Source organism: Antrostomus carolinensis, unplaced genomic scaffold (assembly GCF_000700745.2).
Source record: "Antrostomus carolinensis isolate BGI_N321 unplaced genomic scaffold, ASM70074v2 scaffold13174, whole genome shotgun sequence".
In the NCBI taxonomy this organism is placed as follows: Eukaryota; Metazoa; Chordata; class Aves; order Caprimulgiformes; family Caprimulgidae; genus Antrostomus; species Antrostomus carolinensis.
In genome coordinates this window covers 7,123-25,397 of record NW_010311472.1, presented here as the reverse complement: position 1 = coordinate 25,397, position 18,275 = coordinate 7,123, and the positions used below count along the sequence as shown (strand labels likewise).

General features: G+C 38.2%; 1 protein-coding gene across 1 annotated transcript; it reads right to left on the bottom strand.

The window, feature by feature from the left end:
• On the bottom strand, positions 1-16,601 carry METAP1 (methionyl aminopeptidase 1). Its single transcript, XM_029084688.1, is given in 11 exon segments — positions 1-314; positions 472-537; positions 2,893-3,036; positions 4,952-5,083; positions 8,526-8,664; positions 10,216-10,299; positions 10,973-11,064; positions 12,340-12,400; positions 13,712-13,824; positions 16,134-16,185; positions 16,545-16,601. Coding segments are annotated over 11 exon segments (1,101 nt in total). The 3' UTR covers positions 1-153.
• Positions 16,602-18,275: the final 1,674 nt, after the last annotated feature.

Genomic DNA, 18,275 nt, shown 5'->3' with positions numbered 1-18,275 from the left:
GTCAGGTTCTTCAAGATATTCCTCTTATCTACAATCACTGAGAACAAAGAAAATGATGAAATCTCTCTATTCTGTACTCTTAAAAAAATGCATAGTACAGAGACAAAAAAAGAAAAAAAGTATCTTTCAGATCCACCTGCTCAGTCCAGACCATCACTGGGACATGAAATGGGGGCGAATACTATCCAGCCGCCGGGTCAAGATCTCGCAGCCTGTATCGGTGACCAGGAGAGTGTGTTCAAACTGGGCAGATCGCTTTCCATCTCTTGTGACTGCAGTCCAACCATCAGGCCATGTTTCATCTTGCCAACCACCTAAAAACATAAATGATGACTTTTTGACTGGTTTTAAGTAACAGATATCAGTTCCCTACAGAGAAATTAAAAGCCTATCAACTATACACAATAGAACCACCATCTTATTCCATCGCTCTTTAACAGTAAGCAAGAGTGATTTTACTAAACTGCTTACCTTCACAGATCATTGGTTCGATTGTAAATACATGACCCGGCTTCATGACTCCAACAGCCTTATTTTCTGCAATAAAATAAACACTAAGGTTAGAATAAGTGAACCCGTCTTGGTGAATGAATGAACCCTTGTCCTAAAAGGATACACAGGAATACTATAAAGTCAGAAAAACTCTTCAGAAACAACCCGCTCACTTGTCCATTTTTAATTCTACATGAAGATTTCCCTTCGTTTTTTCCTTTTCTCCCTCCTCCAACACTGCAGTATTTACTCAAGGAGCTTAAAATTAATTACTGCCTTTCTCTAGAGTTCAAAGCCAGTTCTATAAAAACACTGAACAACCCTAATACAGGAATTCCTGCAGACTACTATGATTTAAAAAAATCATGTAAAAAAATTAAATAAAAATAAGAAGCACTTAAATATATTCAGAGAAGGTGTGAAACCTCTTAATCTGTTTCCACTGAACCATTAGCTCCAATAAATTGTCAAAATATGACAACAGTAAAGTAATCCCATTATGCCATTTATGAAAGACACATTGCCCTCCTCATTGCCCTGGGTAATGGGGTCACAGCAGTGTCAGGGTAAGAATGCTCTGTTTCTTTAGCTAACATAAAAAGGGAGAGAATTTCAAGGCATCCAGGACAATAACACTGGAACTTTTTCATGTTATAGACACAAAAATGTTTATGTGGAGGCACATGAGCTGATGCACAGCACGTCTCTAGGAGTGCAGGTTGACTGAAGAAAGGCTTCAGCCCTGTTCCTTTGCCCTCTTTCACCTTGAACAGCAGCGCAGCTTCGATCTGATCCAGCCTAGCACGTGAGAGCTGGAACAAGCTCCCGTACTGCACAGCAACCCTGAGCTCCAAGCTACTTTGCTGCTGTAGGCAGTTTGCATGAATTCTCACATACAGATTGCCCACCCCCCAGTCTACTCTTAATTGTGTAAATCTACTAAATTGTCTAAATCACCTGGATGCTTTAAAAATCTTAGACATCAAGCTGACACAACAGCAACCAGAACGTTTTTCCTTTACTTAAAGGGTCCTGCCTCTGTCTCCATCCTCTGCTAGTTATTTCTTGCTTGCAACACTTAAGTTTTCTGCATCTGAACAAATTTTGTCCTTTATTCCCTGTAGTTTTCATTATTTCATTAAATAATTTAAAGGCTTACTAAATGAGCTTTTTGCTTTTAAAAATCCTTTCATAGCAAGCCAGAAATAAGCAGCAGCTTTCAATTTTTTTTTCCTCCAAGTCACTTTAAGTCCCTCAGGTGTTTCCACTTTGCTTTTGCTGTGAATCTGTATTTCAAAATACCAGAAAAAACAGCATCTTCCTTTTTGGGAACAGACATTTTAGCTCAATTTTTAAAAAAAGTTCAAAGTTCCCAAGAGCCAGGAAAGATAGAAATTTATTTTTTTCTCTGATTGTATTTTAATTGGTATACAATGCCCTCCATCTCCACAGAGTCCAGATTTTCTTAATTTTACACAACAAAAAGTAAATACCAGGAATTTATAACCTTCTACCCTGTGATTAATAGATTTCCTCTGTTCTCTGAAAAAATAACTTAGAGAAATGATGACATGAAAAGTCAGAGATTGCTAGATTATGACTAAAGCCTGTGTTAAAGCTCCTCAGGAGATGAGAAGATGGAGGCATGTGTCGGGTCTGAGGCAATAAATACCCTATCAGGCTAGCTTTGCAGCTGAAGTGGGTGTGAAATGTTTATTACCACTTCATGATATTTATTCTATCCTTAGTTGTCCACTGGCACTTAAGCTTCTCTCCTTTGCCTCTGTGGATGCTGTTTCTTAGTCCTGCTGCCAAAAATTGTCATGGGGACATAGCCATTTCCAAAAACTAAAGCTGAGGACCTGATGGGGAAGGTTGTTCCTCCTTTGCCACACACTACAAGTAAATTTCCAGGAATATCAGATCACAACACTCAAATAAAGAAAAGTGAAACATAACAGGATCCACATTCAGGCACAACACCCATCTATACCATTCAAAAAGCCTTTTATTTACATCTGGAAATGGCAGTAGGTTTTTGCTTAGATCTACTAAGGACAGAAACATTTGCCTGTTCATATCAGACAAGGATGTCTAAGGGATTAGTTGGGAATTCATGCAAAAACAATGAGCACTTACCCAGTACAGATGAGAGCTAACACTAAGTGTAGGCACAGACTGGCTCAGTATATAATATATTCACCTTATTCAGGGTCATGGAGCATGCTATGGTCCAGAGTTTAGAAACATATTATTTCACAAGTGCAAAAAATGATAACCTGATGGCTTATGCCATGGCAACATGCTACCTCATTAGAATACAAGCAAGTAGTAAACCGGGTGCCTTCATTGCAAACCACTTCTTGTCTACAGGACAACCCAAAGGGAGCGAATACTCACTGGCATAATGTGGCACATTGGGGGCCGTATGGAAAAGTTTATGGATTCCATGCCCACAATAGCTCCGAACCACTGAAAATCCATTTGCTTGAGCATGTTTCTGAATAATGTTTCCCAGTTCTCGGTACCGAACGCCAGGTTTTACTGCAAAATTAGAGAGATACAGATGGAAATTTACAGAGCTTTCTTTCAACATAATTAACCACCAAATACCATTCAGGCTACTATCTCTGGGGCACTCGTGGCTTGTACAGCTATCTGTTCTAGGTAGAGAGATACAGATGGAAATTTACAGAGCTTGCTTTCAACATAATTAACCATCAAATACCATTCAGGCTACTATCTCTGGGGTACTCATGGCTTGTACAGCTATCTGTTCTAGTGAGCAACCTTCTCTGATCACTTAATCCACCAAGTATATAATTGGGGCACTCGTGGGTTGTACAGCTATCTGTTCTAGGGAGCAACCTTCTCTGATCACTTAATCCACCAAGTATATAATTGTGTCTAATAACATGAGAGAGGAAGGAAACAGTCGCGTATAAAAGAGAAAGTGAGAGAGAAAGAAGGAAAGTCCTTCTTTAGAAAAACACTGCTTTCTTCCTTTTGCAGATGTAAGTGCTCATGCATTAAAAGGATGTTGAAGTTTGAAATTAACAACCACAAAAGACTTTCAAATTACTTTGTAACTTCTCATACCCAGAGTCGCTGTGCTTCTTTCAACGAATAAACTGTATTTTAATATACACTGAGCTCTCTACTGCTATGTGAAAAGTGCACACAAATAAGGGGAAAAAAAGATTATACGTGAAGGACCAAAAAGGGAGAGAAAAAAGACAAAGCAGGTATCTCTATTCTTAGACAAGGTTTTAGTGGCAATGCTACAGCAAGTAACAATGTTCATATGAAGGACTAACTTTTTTGACAAGGCTTTTTTAGGAAGCCTTAAAAGTTAAAGAGTTTGAAGCAAATAAAAATGGTGGGAAAAATTCACTTTGAGCACTTGGACAAGGGAGTAATACTACCATAAAAGCAACAACATCTCATCCTTCTGCATGTCTCTCTCATACAACTCTCCTCCTTTGAGCTCTGCCAGTCCAATGTCAAGAAATTAAGATGATTTAAACAAGGGAGAGGTGACCCTTTTAAACAGCTGAGACACTTGCTGCTGGCATTCCTACTAGCAGGGAATGTCTAAAGCCCATTAAAACCTGTTACAGAACCTAAAAAGTTGGTAAAGAAAAGTTACACTGAGAATTTATATCTCGTTATAATGAACACAAAGGTGAATTTCTGTCACAGTTTACACAAAGCCAGGATATGAAAAGGAAGAGACAACACACATAATATTTGCTATAAAAATAAGGTAGAGAAGATAAACATTATTCTCATTTAGGTCTGAAAAAACAAAGTAGTAATTTCAGAATAGTAATCCCACAAATAGGTAATCTATATTCTTCACAGCTCAACTCTGCAGTATTTTCTTGATCACACCACATATATGCAACACATGGTTCATATGGATTTTTTTTCATATGGATAGCTTGGCTAGCTATCTCTCTCCAAATTATTAACCAAAGTTCACTATAAGTTTGGTTTTTTTCCATTTACTTCTGATTAAATGCAAGTTTAAAGCCTTCATACACAGCACCCTAAACTTCAGTCTTTAGAGGCCATGGAGTGAGTAAATTTTATTGGGGATTTTGAGAAGCTGCAGGATATAAAAGATACAGACAATACAAATATTTCCAGCGACTTGGGAAATTTTTGTTTTGTTTTCTCCATTTACCTAAGAGAATTTAGTATATTCCTTTGTGAATGAAGCGGAATGTAACATTCTCTAGCTACCTTTCTATCTCATTGTGTATCTCAGTGAAGCTGTCCTGAGTTATATCTAAGCAACATAATTAAAGTTCTGTGGGCACTGAAAGATATGACAGGACAACACACTAATGCTTCTGCGTTCTACAACAGAAGTTACTCCAAGGTAACAGCAAATATGAGCACTCGTGTTTGAGAACCAAAACCATAACACTTCAGGCCCAGCCAAAGGGTTTACCTGCATCGATGGCTTGCATTAGGCACTCATAAGTTGTCTGGACAAGCCTCCTTGCAGCCTCATCAACTTCTCCAACATAAAACGTCTCGTTTAGATCTCCATGGTAGCCATTACGATAGACAGTAATATCCACTGCAAAGAATACCAGACATATTGTAAAACTGGCACTGTATTTCTCATTTCTTGTCTCTTGATTTGTGAGAGGACAAACATGTAAAAATGTAGCTCTAATTGTGAAGTTATAATATTACTTTGGAAGAATTCCAGATGTAAACTCTTCCAGCAGAATCAATTCTCTCATGCTTACCCTGTAGATTCTATAGAATTAATTAGTAAGAGAGTATTTCACCGGTCAATAGTTTGATTTAATTTAAAAAAAAAAAAAAAGAAAGAAAAAAAAAGGAAAAGAAAAAGAAAAAAAAAAGGGAAGATAAAAAAACCCCACATCAATGCAACACAGTCACAGCAAGCTTATGATTTGATTTCTAGGAAAATATAAAAACAGGATAGAGAAGCTCTTTGGTCCACGGTGATTTACCTGATTAAAATATTATTTTATAATTAATTCCAGCTCTAATGGGAGAAATTAATTTTTAAAAGGTACATAATCATGCTTTAACCCATATTTTAACTTCAGTAATTTCTATGCTCTTTAGAATAGTAAGTCACACCTTTGCAAAAACTGTAATGCTAAAACCCATTGCTTTCAAACAAAAAGGTAAAATTTCTTGAACATTATATACACAGCAACTTTCCAACAGTATTCCTGACTAAGAAAAATACATCAAATGACTTAAAATTTTGTCTTTTTTCTTTCAAATAAAAGAATTTAAACATTCAGTATCAGGTAAGCAGCAAGAATGAGAAGAGAACACTTAAACAACCAAGGTTTAGAATTATGTTGCAGCAAAATTCTAACTTGTTTGCTTTGTCCATAAAGTTGGTTGTAAACTAAAAGTGATATAACTCATTCTTGAAAAATAGCAGCATAAGTATTTTTCATAAGGGAAAAAAAATCTTTTTTATTTTAATTCACTCCAAAAAAAAGATAAGCTTTTTTGGATTAAGAACACCCATTCAAGATGCTTGTTGCAAATAGTCCTTTTAGAAAACACGGCAACAGGTCTACCAGTTGAGACTTAGCTGTCATCTCGTCTGGTATCCTGCTTCTCACAGCAGATGAGTAAAAAATTAAAACCTGCCATTATACAGTCACTACATATAGTAAACACATGCAAAATATTCTAGATTTGCATATCAAGTTGACTTCCTGTGTTAGAATGGATACTTTTATGTTTAACAGACTTTGTCAGTAGTCTGGTAGGACTAGCAGCTGCTAGAGCACCAAAACCACTAGAATAGCTATTGAACTGCTATTGATGAAGAAATTCACGTGCAGACCCCCTCACAGGTCCACAGCCATGAAGGAAACTGCACTGAGCGATCATAATTTAGGAATACAGTATATGAGCTGCTTAGAGAGACCAGTACAACCTTGACAGGAAACATGGGAAAAAAAAAAAAATCCCTTGGTGTCAACAGTAAATCTGTACCGCTGGCAAACATTTAACAACGAAATTAACACCGCACGAAAACAACGCTCCCTGTTGTGGCTGTGTGCATGTGCAGGGTGACACCAGACCCACTGCAGGGCTGGGTGGGACTGCTGGAGCATTTGGACTTGTGTACATATCTAATAAAGTAACAAGACTGTATAGAAACCAGCACCTGGCTAACTTACCTAGGTAAGTTTATTGTGAACTGTATATCCGAGCTCCTTAGCACACTGTCCAGACTACATGCTGCAAAGAGGCTATCTCTACAGGCCACGTGACTACAAGACTTTCTCTTGATGGTGCCAGATTTGGCCAGAACGTCTCACTTTGCAGAGAGATCAGCTTTGTTTAAGAATCTGCTCCCAGGAAACAGTACAATAACAAAACATTATGATGCCCTGCTCAGAGTGGGAGGTTGGACTAGATGTCACTTGCCAGTACCTTCTGGATGATGTCTTCCTGCGATTCCAAAAACCTGTTTTGGACTCTGACATGGCCACCTTTTGCTTCCAGCATGCTAAAAAGTTTGAAGTAAAGAGAAAGATGGGCACTTCCCTTCACTGTTCACTGGGCACATTCTCTCCAAAGCAGTACTTCCATCTCCTACTTTGTACCCTGTTTTGTTCCTGCTTTTAAAGAGGCTTTTGAGCCACTACCTTACCAAAAGGAAGCCTAGAAGACTTGGAAGCTTTTTAAGCCCATGGGGAACACATGTTCAATCTACAAAACGTGGACAGTTTTGTAACAAGACCTACTCAGCTACAAGATAATAAACTAGCTCTTCCTAATCAAAACAAAGCACAAGGCTCAAGGCTTGGGCAAGTGCAGTCAGGCAGGGATGTGAACAAAGGTATGACTGAACCCTCCTATAAAATGCGCCTGCTAGTGCTGATGTACAGCCTTGGCATGCAAATAGTGGAGAGGTAAGGCACCACGTACATGAAGCCAACCTAGCACGCTTCACTGGGCTTCTTAGTTTGGACTCCAGCAATGCCAGAAAAGCTGGCAACAATAGAGAGCTGGGCAAAGGCATCATCTTTAAAATTAAAAAAAAGATAAAGCAGCTTTGGCTAAATGGTTACATGTATGCTACAGCTCAGAGCTACCAGCCAGAGCAAACCTGACCTAGAAAGGGGCAGCAATCATGAGGCTTGTTCCAAAAAGGCTGGTATCCACAGCACTGAGCTGCAGACTTCGTCGCTATTGTTGCATGTTAACACATATCAAATGTCTGACAATCTAAAAGGATTCCAACCTGCTTCCAGAGGTAGGCCAAGCCTTAGGATATGCTGGTTATTTCTTTACAAGTAAGAGAAAAGCAAACTAATGCAATGAACAAAGGTGCAAATGTTTGTACAAAACAAATGTCATTACATTTTACTGGCAAACCAAAAAGAAATGAATGAGGAGAAAAAAAAAAAAAAACCCCAAACAGTCAAGTAATTTATAAAAGTATCCCACACCACTCAAGGAGGCACAAGTACCTTGAGCACCATGAACAAAAAGCAGCTGGTACTGTTAGGCTGTAAGATGCTCAAAAAAAGGGTATGTTTTTTAATATGCACCTATACATTGCCTCACCATTCAGATCCTTTATAATCATCCTAATCATCATGTCTGTAACAAAACTTTAAGGATCTAGGGCAATCTAATCAAGAATTCACACAGAACTAATCCAGTTGAATAATTCAATATACATTTTATTCACTATTTATACAGTCTGGAACAACTGGAACCTAGCCCACAAGTGGAATACTAATGCACAGACCAGGGTAGAAGAATGATGAAGCTCTTAAGGTGGACCAAACTTTTGAAATGGTTTAATCAAATAAACTCATTAATTTAAGTACTTAAAGAGCAGAGGTTAATTGGTATATGAGGAAAAAAACCCTCTTTTAAGAAGTTATTCCAATCATGTTACTTGCTAGTGAAACCTCACCTTACGATGTGGTTTAATTGGATAGAAGGTTGAAGTGTTGAAGGTTAGAAATGGGATGGTTAATTTTCACAGCACTTACCATTAACAATATCTCCATCCTGCAATGGTCTCCTGTCAGGAATTCCATGGCAGATCACTTCATTCACTGAGGTACAGCATGACTTAGGAAAATTATAATAATTCAGAGGGGAAGGATAGCAATTCCTTGCAATACAAGCCTAATTTAGAAAATACAATTTACACTTTACGTTAGTAAATTTTGCATGAAGAACAAACGTATGCACAACAGCTTTACAGTAAGAATGACAGGTTGAAAAGCAGTGACTCTTTAAAATCAGACTCTTCAAGCTTTTTTTTTTTTTTTGTCATTACAGTATTTTGTTATGCTTTGCTTTTCTTACCAAGAAGAAAGTAAAGCTACTTTAATTTGGTTTCTACTTATTTTATGTTCAACTACCAACGCTGAATTATTCAGATTTAAAACAAAGCATGGCGATATTTATTTGACTAAAAACCCAGCCATTTTCAATGACTGTTCTTAAGCAACTGGTCTAACACTTAAAAGTATTTTTGCAAAACACACAAGCTACACAAAATAACATTTATCACCACACTTTCACCCCTAGCTTTAAAACCTTAAGCTGCTTCCTTTGCACTCCCTCTAATAACCTTTTTGAGATTTTTGCAAAACTGACATATACTTTTTATGTATAGATATGTATACACACTATGTGACATACTGAACAGTTCTAGAAAAAATAATCCTGTGTTAACTTTTTATTTTAATTTTTAAAAAATAATACTGTTTTAAAACTGCAAAGTAACAACTAGGGATATCGGTCAGAATCAACAATCTGCCGTACAAAAGTTTGCAAGAACTGCTAAGGAGGGACACCACCGTTTTAACTACTATTTGTTCAGATTGGACACTATGTATAAGCAAATAATTTAGTGTTTAATGCAGTTCAACAGAAACCTCCAGCCTAATCAAACCAGATTAAGTTCCTTACAATCTTGGCTCAACAGCTGCAAATGCAGGTAAGAAGAACAGCAACCAGCAAGCTCTCTAACAACCTTAACTATACCAAAATTGTTGCCCTCCTCACAGTGCACACAAGTATCCTCAGTTATCAGTTTACATGCTTTAAAGAGAAAACAATAAAGAAAAATAAAAATTACACAATTCAAGTATCTATGAATAGTTAAGCCAGAAAAATACTTGAACATGTATTTCAAATACTTCACTGGACTGGGGCTTTTGTTTGCCTAACTGTATTAAACATCTTGTTTCAATTCTCTCTCAGGTTCCTCAGTACTGATTCGTGATCATAAATAATTAAACTTTCTCCTCTTCACGTCTTAACCAACAACACAGAGCACAAAAAAAAAAGTTCCATGGGCTAGTACGATGTTTTTTATGTAATAGTATCTGTGGAGCAAAAAGGGTTTAGAAGAAAGAAAATTCTATTATGTTAACTGAGAAAACAGATGAAGAAACTTAGGGGGAATCCGAAGCTGGAAATCATGGAAGGAGCTGATGCAGCAAGAGGCACAGGAGTTCCTAACCTGGGGCTCGTTTTGAATTTAACAATTACGCTCTAACATCTAACATATTTCTAACATATGCACTAGCTTCAAACTGGGAAACAGTTCAAAATAAAGAACAGGAATTCATGCAACAGCAACAAAAACCACATAGCAATCATTCGAAAACAGAGAGACACCAAAAAGCACTTATAAACACCAGAAGAACAATAAAATAACCTTACTAAATGGACAGCGTGGTCAATTTCTTCAGTAGTTACACCTGCTTTCACCATCATGGCAGCAACATCCAATACTTCTCTAGCAAGCTGCAAACAAAAGTACTGATTTAAAATAAGATGAGGACTATTCCCAAGAAGGTTAACAACCCGTTTTCTACAGCTACACTGAGATTGCTAGAAAAGCTGGGCAGACTTGAGCTCTAGAAAGACTTCAAGATGTCTACAGATTATACTACTAAGCCACCTCTGTGAGGTTTGAAAATATCCCAATTAAGAACTGGACCACAATTTCCTTGAATACCACAAACGTAAACCAGACTACCTAAATACACTTCAAAGTCTGACTTTAAGCAAAAGGAAGTGATTACAATTGAACATATTAAAAAAAAAATGTTAGGGATAGGGCTCTGTTTTGGTTTTGCTTTTTAGGGTACTAACCCTAGGAGAGGAAAAAGTTCTCATTTATACACTATAAAATATATTCTTAACAGTAATGGTGTTTCAGCCACAGATTATCTCACTAGTGACAGCAAAGCCAGAAAACAAATAAAAATAACCTTCCTGCTTGCAAAATAGTTTACTGTGAACTGGGAGTCACAAGGAGAAAGAGACCAAGAAAATACTTTCAAAAACTATTCTTCAGTGCTCAAAAGCGGTTTGAAAGTTTGTACTCTCCAATGTGTTGTCACAAACTGGTGATATCACTGTAGGTCTTTAAAGAATAAAGGTACTTTGTAAGGAAGACAAAAAAACCCCTTACCCTACACACTACTCGCATCCCTTCTATATCCTCAGATGATAGTATCTTTATTTGTGAGGTTCCTTTTAAAGCCTGTTCAGATTCAGACATTCCTGAAAAGAAAAAAGGGGAAGAAGAAAAAAAAAAAGAAAGAAAAAACCCCACGTTATGTGGAGGAGTGATTGCTACACATGTCCAACTAAGGAGCTTACTCAGCTTACCAATGGCCATAAAAGCACATACTTTCCCACAGACTAAAGTAACGAACCCATCAAGTCATTATCATCATTATCCAGATTAACTGGAATTCATAAGCCTTTCACATATCGTAATGCCCACAGGTGCTCAGGATGCCTAACACTTGTGCATAAAACCATGTCCAGTTAGTCAAAACGCAACCTTAAAAATCAGATTTACAAGGATACTATGTTATTCATAGAGAAGTGGGGTTTTTTGTTTGATTGTTTTTTTGTTTGGTTGGTTTTGGGGGTTTTTTAGCTGCTTTGGCAATAATAAATAACATTTTAAAAGAGCCATAAAGGATTTTATAATCTTGTGAATATCTCTAGTTACACTACTGCAATAGTCAGCTGATAAAAACATGTAAATTCGTCCTACTAGGTTCTGTGCTAGCCCAGTTTTATAGCTGAACACCCCAAAAGACAGTATTTTGTGTTGTTTAAATTATTTGCATTCTGTAAAGAATAACTAAAGAACAGCTGAAGATTTTAAATAATTCTAACAAGAGTTTACAGCAGCTTTTGAGGGAAATGCAAAGTACCAATAACGATGTGAAAAGGGGAAAATACCAAAACAAACAAATAGGCAAGTAATTTTGAATGCATTCTGTGTCCAAAAATAGCTGGAACTCATAGGTGAAAAGGGGAAAATACCAAAACAAACAAATAAGCAAGTAATTTTGAATGCATTCTCTCTGTGTCCAAAAATAGCTGGAACTCATAGATCAGTTTTCTTTTGGGGGTTGCTTACTGCATTTTTGTTTGGTTTTGTTGTTTTATAACACATTTCCAACAGATACACTGATGTCACTGAGAATGGCTTAGCAGAATTCACCTGCAACAGCCAATTTATTGTTGTTTTTAATGAAGTTAAGCACAGGACTGGGACTTGCATGGTTTTTGACCTTTCCTCCCTGAACATCTTTGAAAGAGAACACATTAAAGACTGTGGACTTCTACAAAATACTTGTAGCCATTATTTCTGAAAAAATCTTTTAATATGGCAGAAGAAGAGGTAGAGTGAAAAGAACAGCTAAATTAAGAGATTCTCTTCTCCAGCATTTCCTTCATGCTTTAAAGGCTTTTTCCATTAAAAGAAAAACAAAAAGTAAACATAACATTCCATAATTGTGATTTATTTCAAGTTACCTAGCGGGTGATCAGCATAATCCGGTCTCTGAATATAACTTGGCACAGGTCTTGTTGGTGTCTAAATAAATCATAGTCAAAGCTGGTTAGGTTGCAAGAACACTTATTACAGTCATAAAATCAGATGAAATGCAGCAAAATTAAATACAGTGAAATATGGCTAATTCCACTTAGAAAAAGTTGTGATGCATGCAAACACTCCAAGAGAGCTCTAATTTTAATTTCTTAAAGACTCTCCTGTTACTCTTTATTACTTTCATATTATACAACCTCTGACAGCCAACTTCACAGCTTTGTAAAAAATCAAACTTTTATGTGTCATGTAAATGAATTTGGTTTTGTAACATATTATCCCTGTTATAGTGTAGTGGTAGTTCTGCTGCTTTCCAGACTGCAAATGTACTGGATCAAAATACATCCTTCCTCTCTCCAGTTATTAGCATCTATTAGCAAGATGGTTATTTCTAATCATCACTCTAGTCATAAGCACTTTTTATTATAGTTCCATTTGCATCAATCCTACAGCAGCCAGGAGACAAAAAAGCAAGTGTTTAGCAATAACACTACTAAACTACTTGGCCAGTGACATATCCAAAACACAATTTCTCCAACGACACCGACAAACACTCATGGGCTCAGGCTCTGTTAATCTGTTCTATCACGAGCCTGTAACAGATGGAGCAGACTACAGAGAGGATGCCACAGGGGCAGCATTTCTAGCACATGTAAATAAAATGACGTTACTCCTGTAAAAACTTTGAGCTTATTCCACGTACAACCTTATACCAATTTAAAAATACAGCTATACTGAGGCTGTCGTCTAAATCCACCTTTCACAGCTGAAGATGATACTGAACTCAGTTACTCTTCACCATTCCAGTGCTGGAGATCACTATAACCTCTGTTCCTTCAGCAGAGCTGTTCAGCAGTTTACTCACCAGATTATTACAAACCATTTACATAAAATAATATGAAAAAAAATTATTTAAATTCTAAATTAATTAATCTGAGTTTTTCTGAAGGAGGCTGCTCCATTACAGGTGAGAATAGTAAACAGCTAGGAGAAGACATCATCTCAACTAGCAGCAATGTCAAAAGGTGCAGCCAAAAGGTAAGAGCTTAAGCCTATTACTGATGCATGATTACCGCACAGGCACTTCCTTCATTTTAAATATAACAAGAGATAGATCAAGTTAAATCAAAATGAACCACAATAAGGACACAATCATACACATCCTTGCCATCAGGATGAGATTGTTTAGGAAGCTTTCCTCTCTTAGCTAAAATGTGAGAAGTAATCAGGTCAAGACTGGTCAATCAGTTGCTACAGAAGGCAGCTGCACCGGAGCACAGAGTGGCACCCATTGCTTACCAGCGGATAGTGCGGCCTGAGTTTACCAGTATATCGATAACCAGACCAAGGATTTGTGTTAACGTCACCTTCCAGGGTCCAAGAGGAAACTTCACGCTTAGCTTTTTCATCTTCTGAAAAGAGAAAAGAAAAAATAATAGTGCAGCAGCAAAATCACTCCTACTAAGAATAAGAACTGTGGGGTCCAGAAAGTGACCTAGAAGTACCTGAGTCCAGATTTGACTCCTTCTGGCATTTTAGATACTGATATATGAAAGTGTAAGTAGCAGTTATCATTTTGCATTGCCCTTAAGTTTTTCACAATCAAAATTCACATCCTGCCAACTCTTATCTTTATTCAGTGTCAAACTGAGGAATGTCAGGACAGCAGTACTGAATACACAAATGAAGTGTAGCAATTATTTAAGTTGTTCTTCATTTGTAGTTCTAAAACAGAGTTCTGTGCTTATTTTCATTCTTGGGAAAAAGCACAGTTCTACAGAAACACTCGTTATCCCTGCAATTAATACTCTTGTACTCATCTACAGATGAATGTTCCTTTTCTGTGATTGCTCTTGAGATTCAGTGGCAGAAATGGTCTGGGGCAGGAAGGAGGTTAACCAACTGTTAGTTTCAGTATGTGGAGCCTGCTATCCCTCCAGATCTGATGGGGAGAGTGTGGATGCTGCCATTTCTGCATTTCAGGACAGGCAGTGTGTGCACCTTACAAGATGGTCCCAAGCTGCTGGAGGTCCCCAGCTCTCTCAGCTTTGTGAAATCCATGTCTGACATGGTCCAGTGACTGACTTCATTCACAAATAACAAAATCCTAACAGGGCAGTTTGAAGGAATTTATTTCATAAAGGATTGAAGCAAGTAGATTGTGAGCATTGCCAAAAAGAAAACTATTTACTTGGAAAGAGGACGCAAGGGTTAAGAAAAAGCATGGCAGCATTAATCTTTAACTCATAACCTGATAAGTTTGTTTGCTCTTTTTATGTCTCACAAGAATGAGGAGATGGCAGGTCTGCTATAGCAAGCCCTAATGCGAGTTCCTCAGAGTCTCTGTGACTGACAATCTGAGCCATCTGCTCACATGACATTCACTTTAGATGAACCACTGAGAAATAATACTTTAAAAATCCAGTTTTAATGAAGCTGTATTTTGGATTCCCCTGTGATGCTTCAGTAGTTTGCTGCATGGAGGTCTTGAAGGCTATCAGAACCAAGCTGGCTCAGCAGTTACCCAGGAAGCCAAAAAGATCATGGGTTTAGTGGAATCATAAGAAAATTTGCTGTCAGATAAACAACAGCATTAGAAGGCTGCACCAGAGGATTACTAGAAATACTAACAAAGACGGTTTCATATCCATGCAGGCACAAATAGGACACAGAATGCAAGTGTGAACTATGAGACCCCTCCACTGGGATGGCAGAAACAGGGAAAACATTGGTAATTGTCTGTGCTACTCCAGCCTATTAACCATGCACACTTATCACAGAAAAAACAGTTTTATGGGGTTTTAGGAAAGGAGGAGGTAAATGATATGTGGATTTGAATTTCTGCCATGCCACTTCCTTTTTAATTCCACCTCCCTTTTAAGCAAGGCTTGATGAAGTTGGGCAGGGTGGTGGGGGGGAAGAGGCAACGGAGGCAGAACTGGGGTCTGCTCTCTCTTTTTGCTTGTTTGGTTTTAAACTCATGGATTACTTTTACTACTCAAGTAAGGAAGTATCTACCAGTCTACTAGTATTTCTGTGCCAGAGCTACCAGCTGTAACTAAGGCACACTGATACTCTTATTACCTTCAACTAAACTTGGCAAAATCTGAGCTGCAATCAATACATCCTCCCATCATTTATTTATTTTCCTTTTTTCTTCCCCCCACAGTGGTAGAACCCAGACGTACAGAACAGCCGCACTCTGACCGGCTCGCGTGCGTTCCAGCAAGTGTCTCATCACAAAGACTTCCCAAGAACCTTTCCCACTTCACTGCCTTTTACTACACCTGATATCAACATGCTATGAAGGAACAAACCCAGCAGCATGATTTATTATTCTCCTTGCCCTTTATTTCAGCATCCCTCTTTCTTTGTTCACATACCTGGCAACGTAGATCAAGGAATACTTCATATAAACAGAAAAGGGAACAGAAACAGAGATTTTTGTACCACTGTCTCTGAAATTTTACGTAGATGTGTAGATTACCAGGAACCAGACAAAATTTTCAGATATGCAGAATCCTGTGCCAGATATCTTGGAAAAATCAATACCATTCTTAGATACAGAAACACAGAACAGTTGAGTCTGAAAGGGACCTCTGGAGGTCATTTGGTCCAACGCCCTGCTCAAGCAGGGACACCTAGAACTGGTTGCACAGGACAAAAAATTCAAAACAACAGTAAAATGGATTTTTTTTTATTTTTTTTTTAAAGTACTTACTTGCTTTCTTGTGTAATAACTTGTGAGTGGCCCAGCTTCCCTTAAAGCATTCCTAGAATTGCAAATAAAATATACATTTTTAAGTAGCATTATCCTGGACAGACGTTCCATCCCCACAAAATAGAGAAGAAACTGTATTTCAAAAGAAAACTAAAAGATGAGTTTTATGAACTCTTGTGGCAACATGCAGTAAATGCTACTGTAACTGATAGTCTTAACAACAGAAAATACTACATTTAACAGCTTACCAGCCAGAAGAGATAGAAAGCATAGCCAGACAGATGCACCCATCACAGTGACACATGCTGATCTAATCCTATCTACTAAATATTGTCCCCTTATTGTTTTAAGGACTAACTAAACACCACAGTTGCTCTGGGCTGGCTGACACAGAGTTTAACTCCATATCACATCTTACTGCATGGCAGCAGGCAGGATGGTCCTCCCGTGACTCCTACAAGAAGCCATCTCCTGCCAATTGTGTCCTTTCTGCCTCCTTCCCCAGCACAGGAAAGCAACAGAGGCCAACCAGCACCATCACAGGGGAACAAATGAAGTAGGCTGAAGGGGAGTGGGAAGTGAGGGCTACTAAACAGAAATAGGAAATGAAAGGAAAAAAATAAGAGAAAATTGAAATGGAAATCAAGACAAGAATGACTGTGAAGAAGGAGTTTGTCTTTTTCTCTTCTTCCCAAGGACAAATAGAACAGTTCATACCACGAACAATGAATCAGCAAAGGGGCAGATGGAAATGGATGGCAGCTGGAGAAGAACGAAGAAAGACTTAAGGTGAAGGAAAGACGTGAAAAAAAGGAGAGATATAAGTGGAAATGTGCAGAAGGCAGCATTAAAGGTGATCCTTTAAGGTGCTAATTAGGAAATTACTTGGTTTTGTAGCAGAAAGTCTAATTCAATGGCTATATGCACTCAAAACAACCATTAGTAAACAGCTAATTCCAATCATTTACAATAACAGCTGAATTTCTGAAGAAAGAGGCAGAAAGCAAACTGTTTTCCTTTATAAGGAAAGACAATACTAATGCTGAATCATCACCGTAAAACTGCTACCCAGAGCCAACAGCTGATTCAACCTCATGTATTCAACACCCAACCAGTTCAAGACAACAGATCTGTAAACTAAGGCCGGTGTGTAACATTCTACCCCTGCTTTAGAGTTGTTAGTGAGCAGTCTTCACCGTCTACTCCTGTAGAGTCATCCTCTACCCATTTTCTCGTTAGTCTTGCAACCAAGTAGTTATCAACTTGTATCCATAAGAGCACAATAAAGTGGTGCACAAGCATGCCTATGTTCAAAGAGACCCTGTTGCGTGCTATTTCCCTCATGACCAAAACCAGCTGTTTGTTGTCTTCTCCCACGCCATACACATGGCCTCGTCACGTCCCCTGGACTGGCACTCGACGTGCTATGGTGCTACGTAACGGTCTGTGCAACCACAGGCTTTGAAACCAACACATGAGGTGACCAGAGAGAACATCTTTTTGAACAAGCAGTGAGTGGAAGGTTTTACTGTCACGCTTGTATAACCCACTGCATACACAGACTTCTGTGCTGCACTATTACCTGTTTTCTGTCGGAGAGCTGGGAGAAAAGGAGGAGGTTTTAACTGAGGCCTATTTTAAGAAAAAATAAAAAAAAGCTAAAAACCCTATTTCCAGGACACTAGAAGCACCAGTATGGTTTTAATCCCCTTTTAAACACCAGGCCTCCGTTCTGAAGCAGAAGAAGAAAGATTACACAACTAAGGACTTAGAGCAGCTACCAAGTCTGCAAATCTAGAACCCACTTCTTGAGGTATAAAGGACCATTTGGGGAATGAAGACACACATCAGCTGTAGTAATTACTGGTTGTAGTTCACTTTCTCCTTCCTCATCAAATTTTGGGGTGTATTCTCCAATGCCACTGCTTTCTCTGATGCCAACAGTCTTTCCTCTTTGCTGGCCCACAAACAGAAAGCACCAGGCAAACATGGCACCGCTGGCAGCATCATACCCTGACAGGCTCCATTTTGACTTTTTTATTTCCTGAAGCTGTAAACAACCTCAGAGGATCCTGCATAAGGCTGCCATATGTCTGAGTTTTCACAAACATGTTTCCCAGATTGTATTTGCCCTCTATTTCC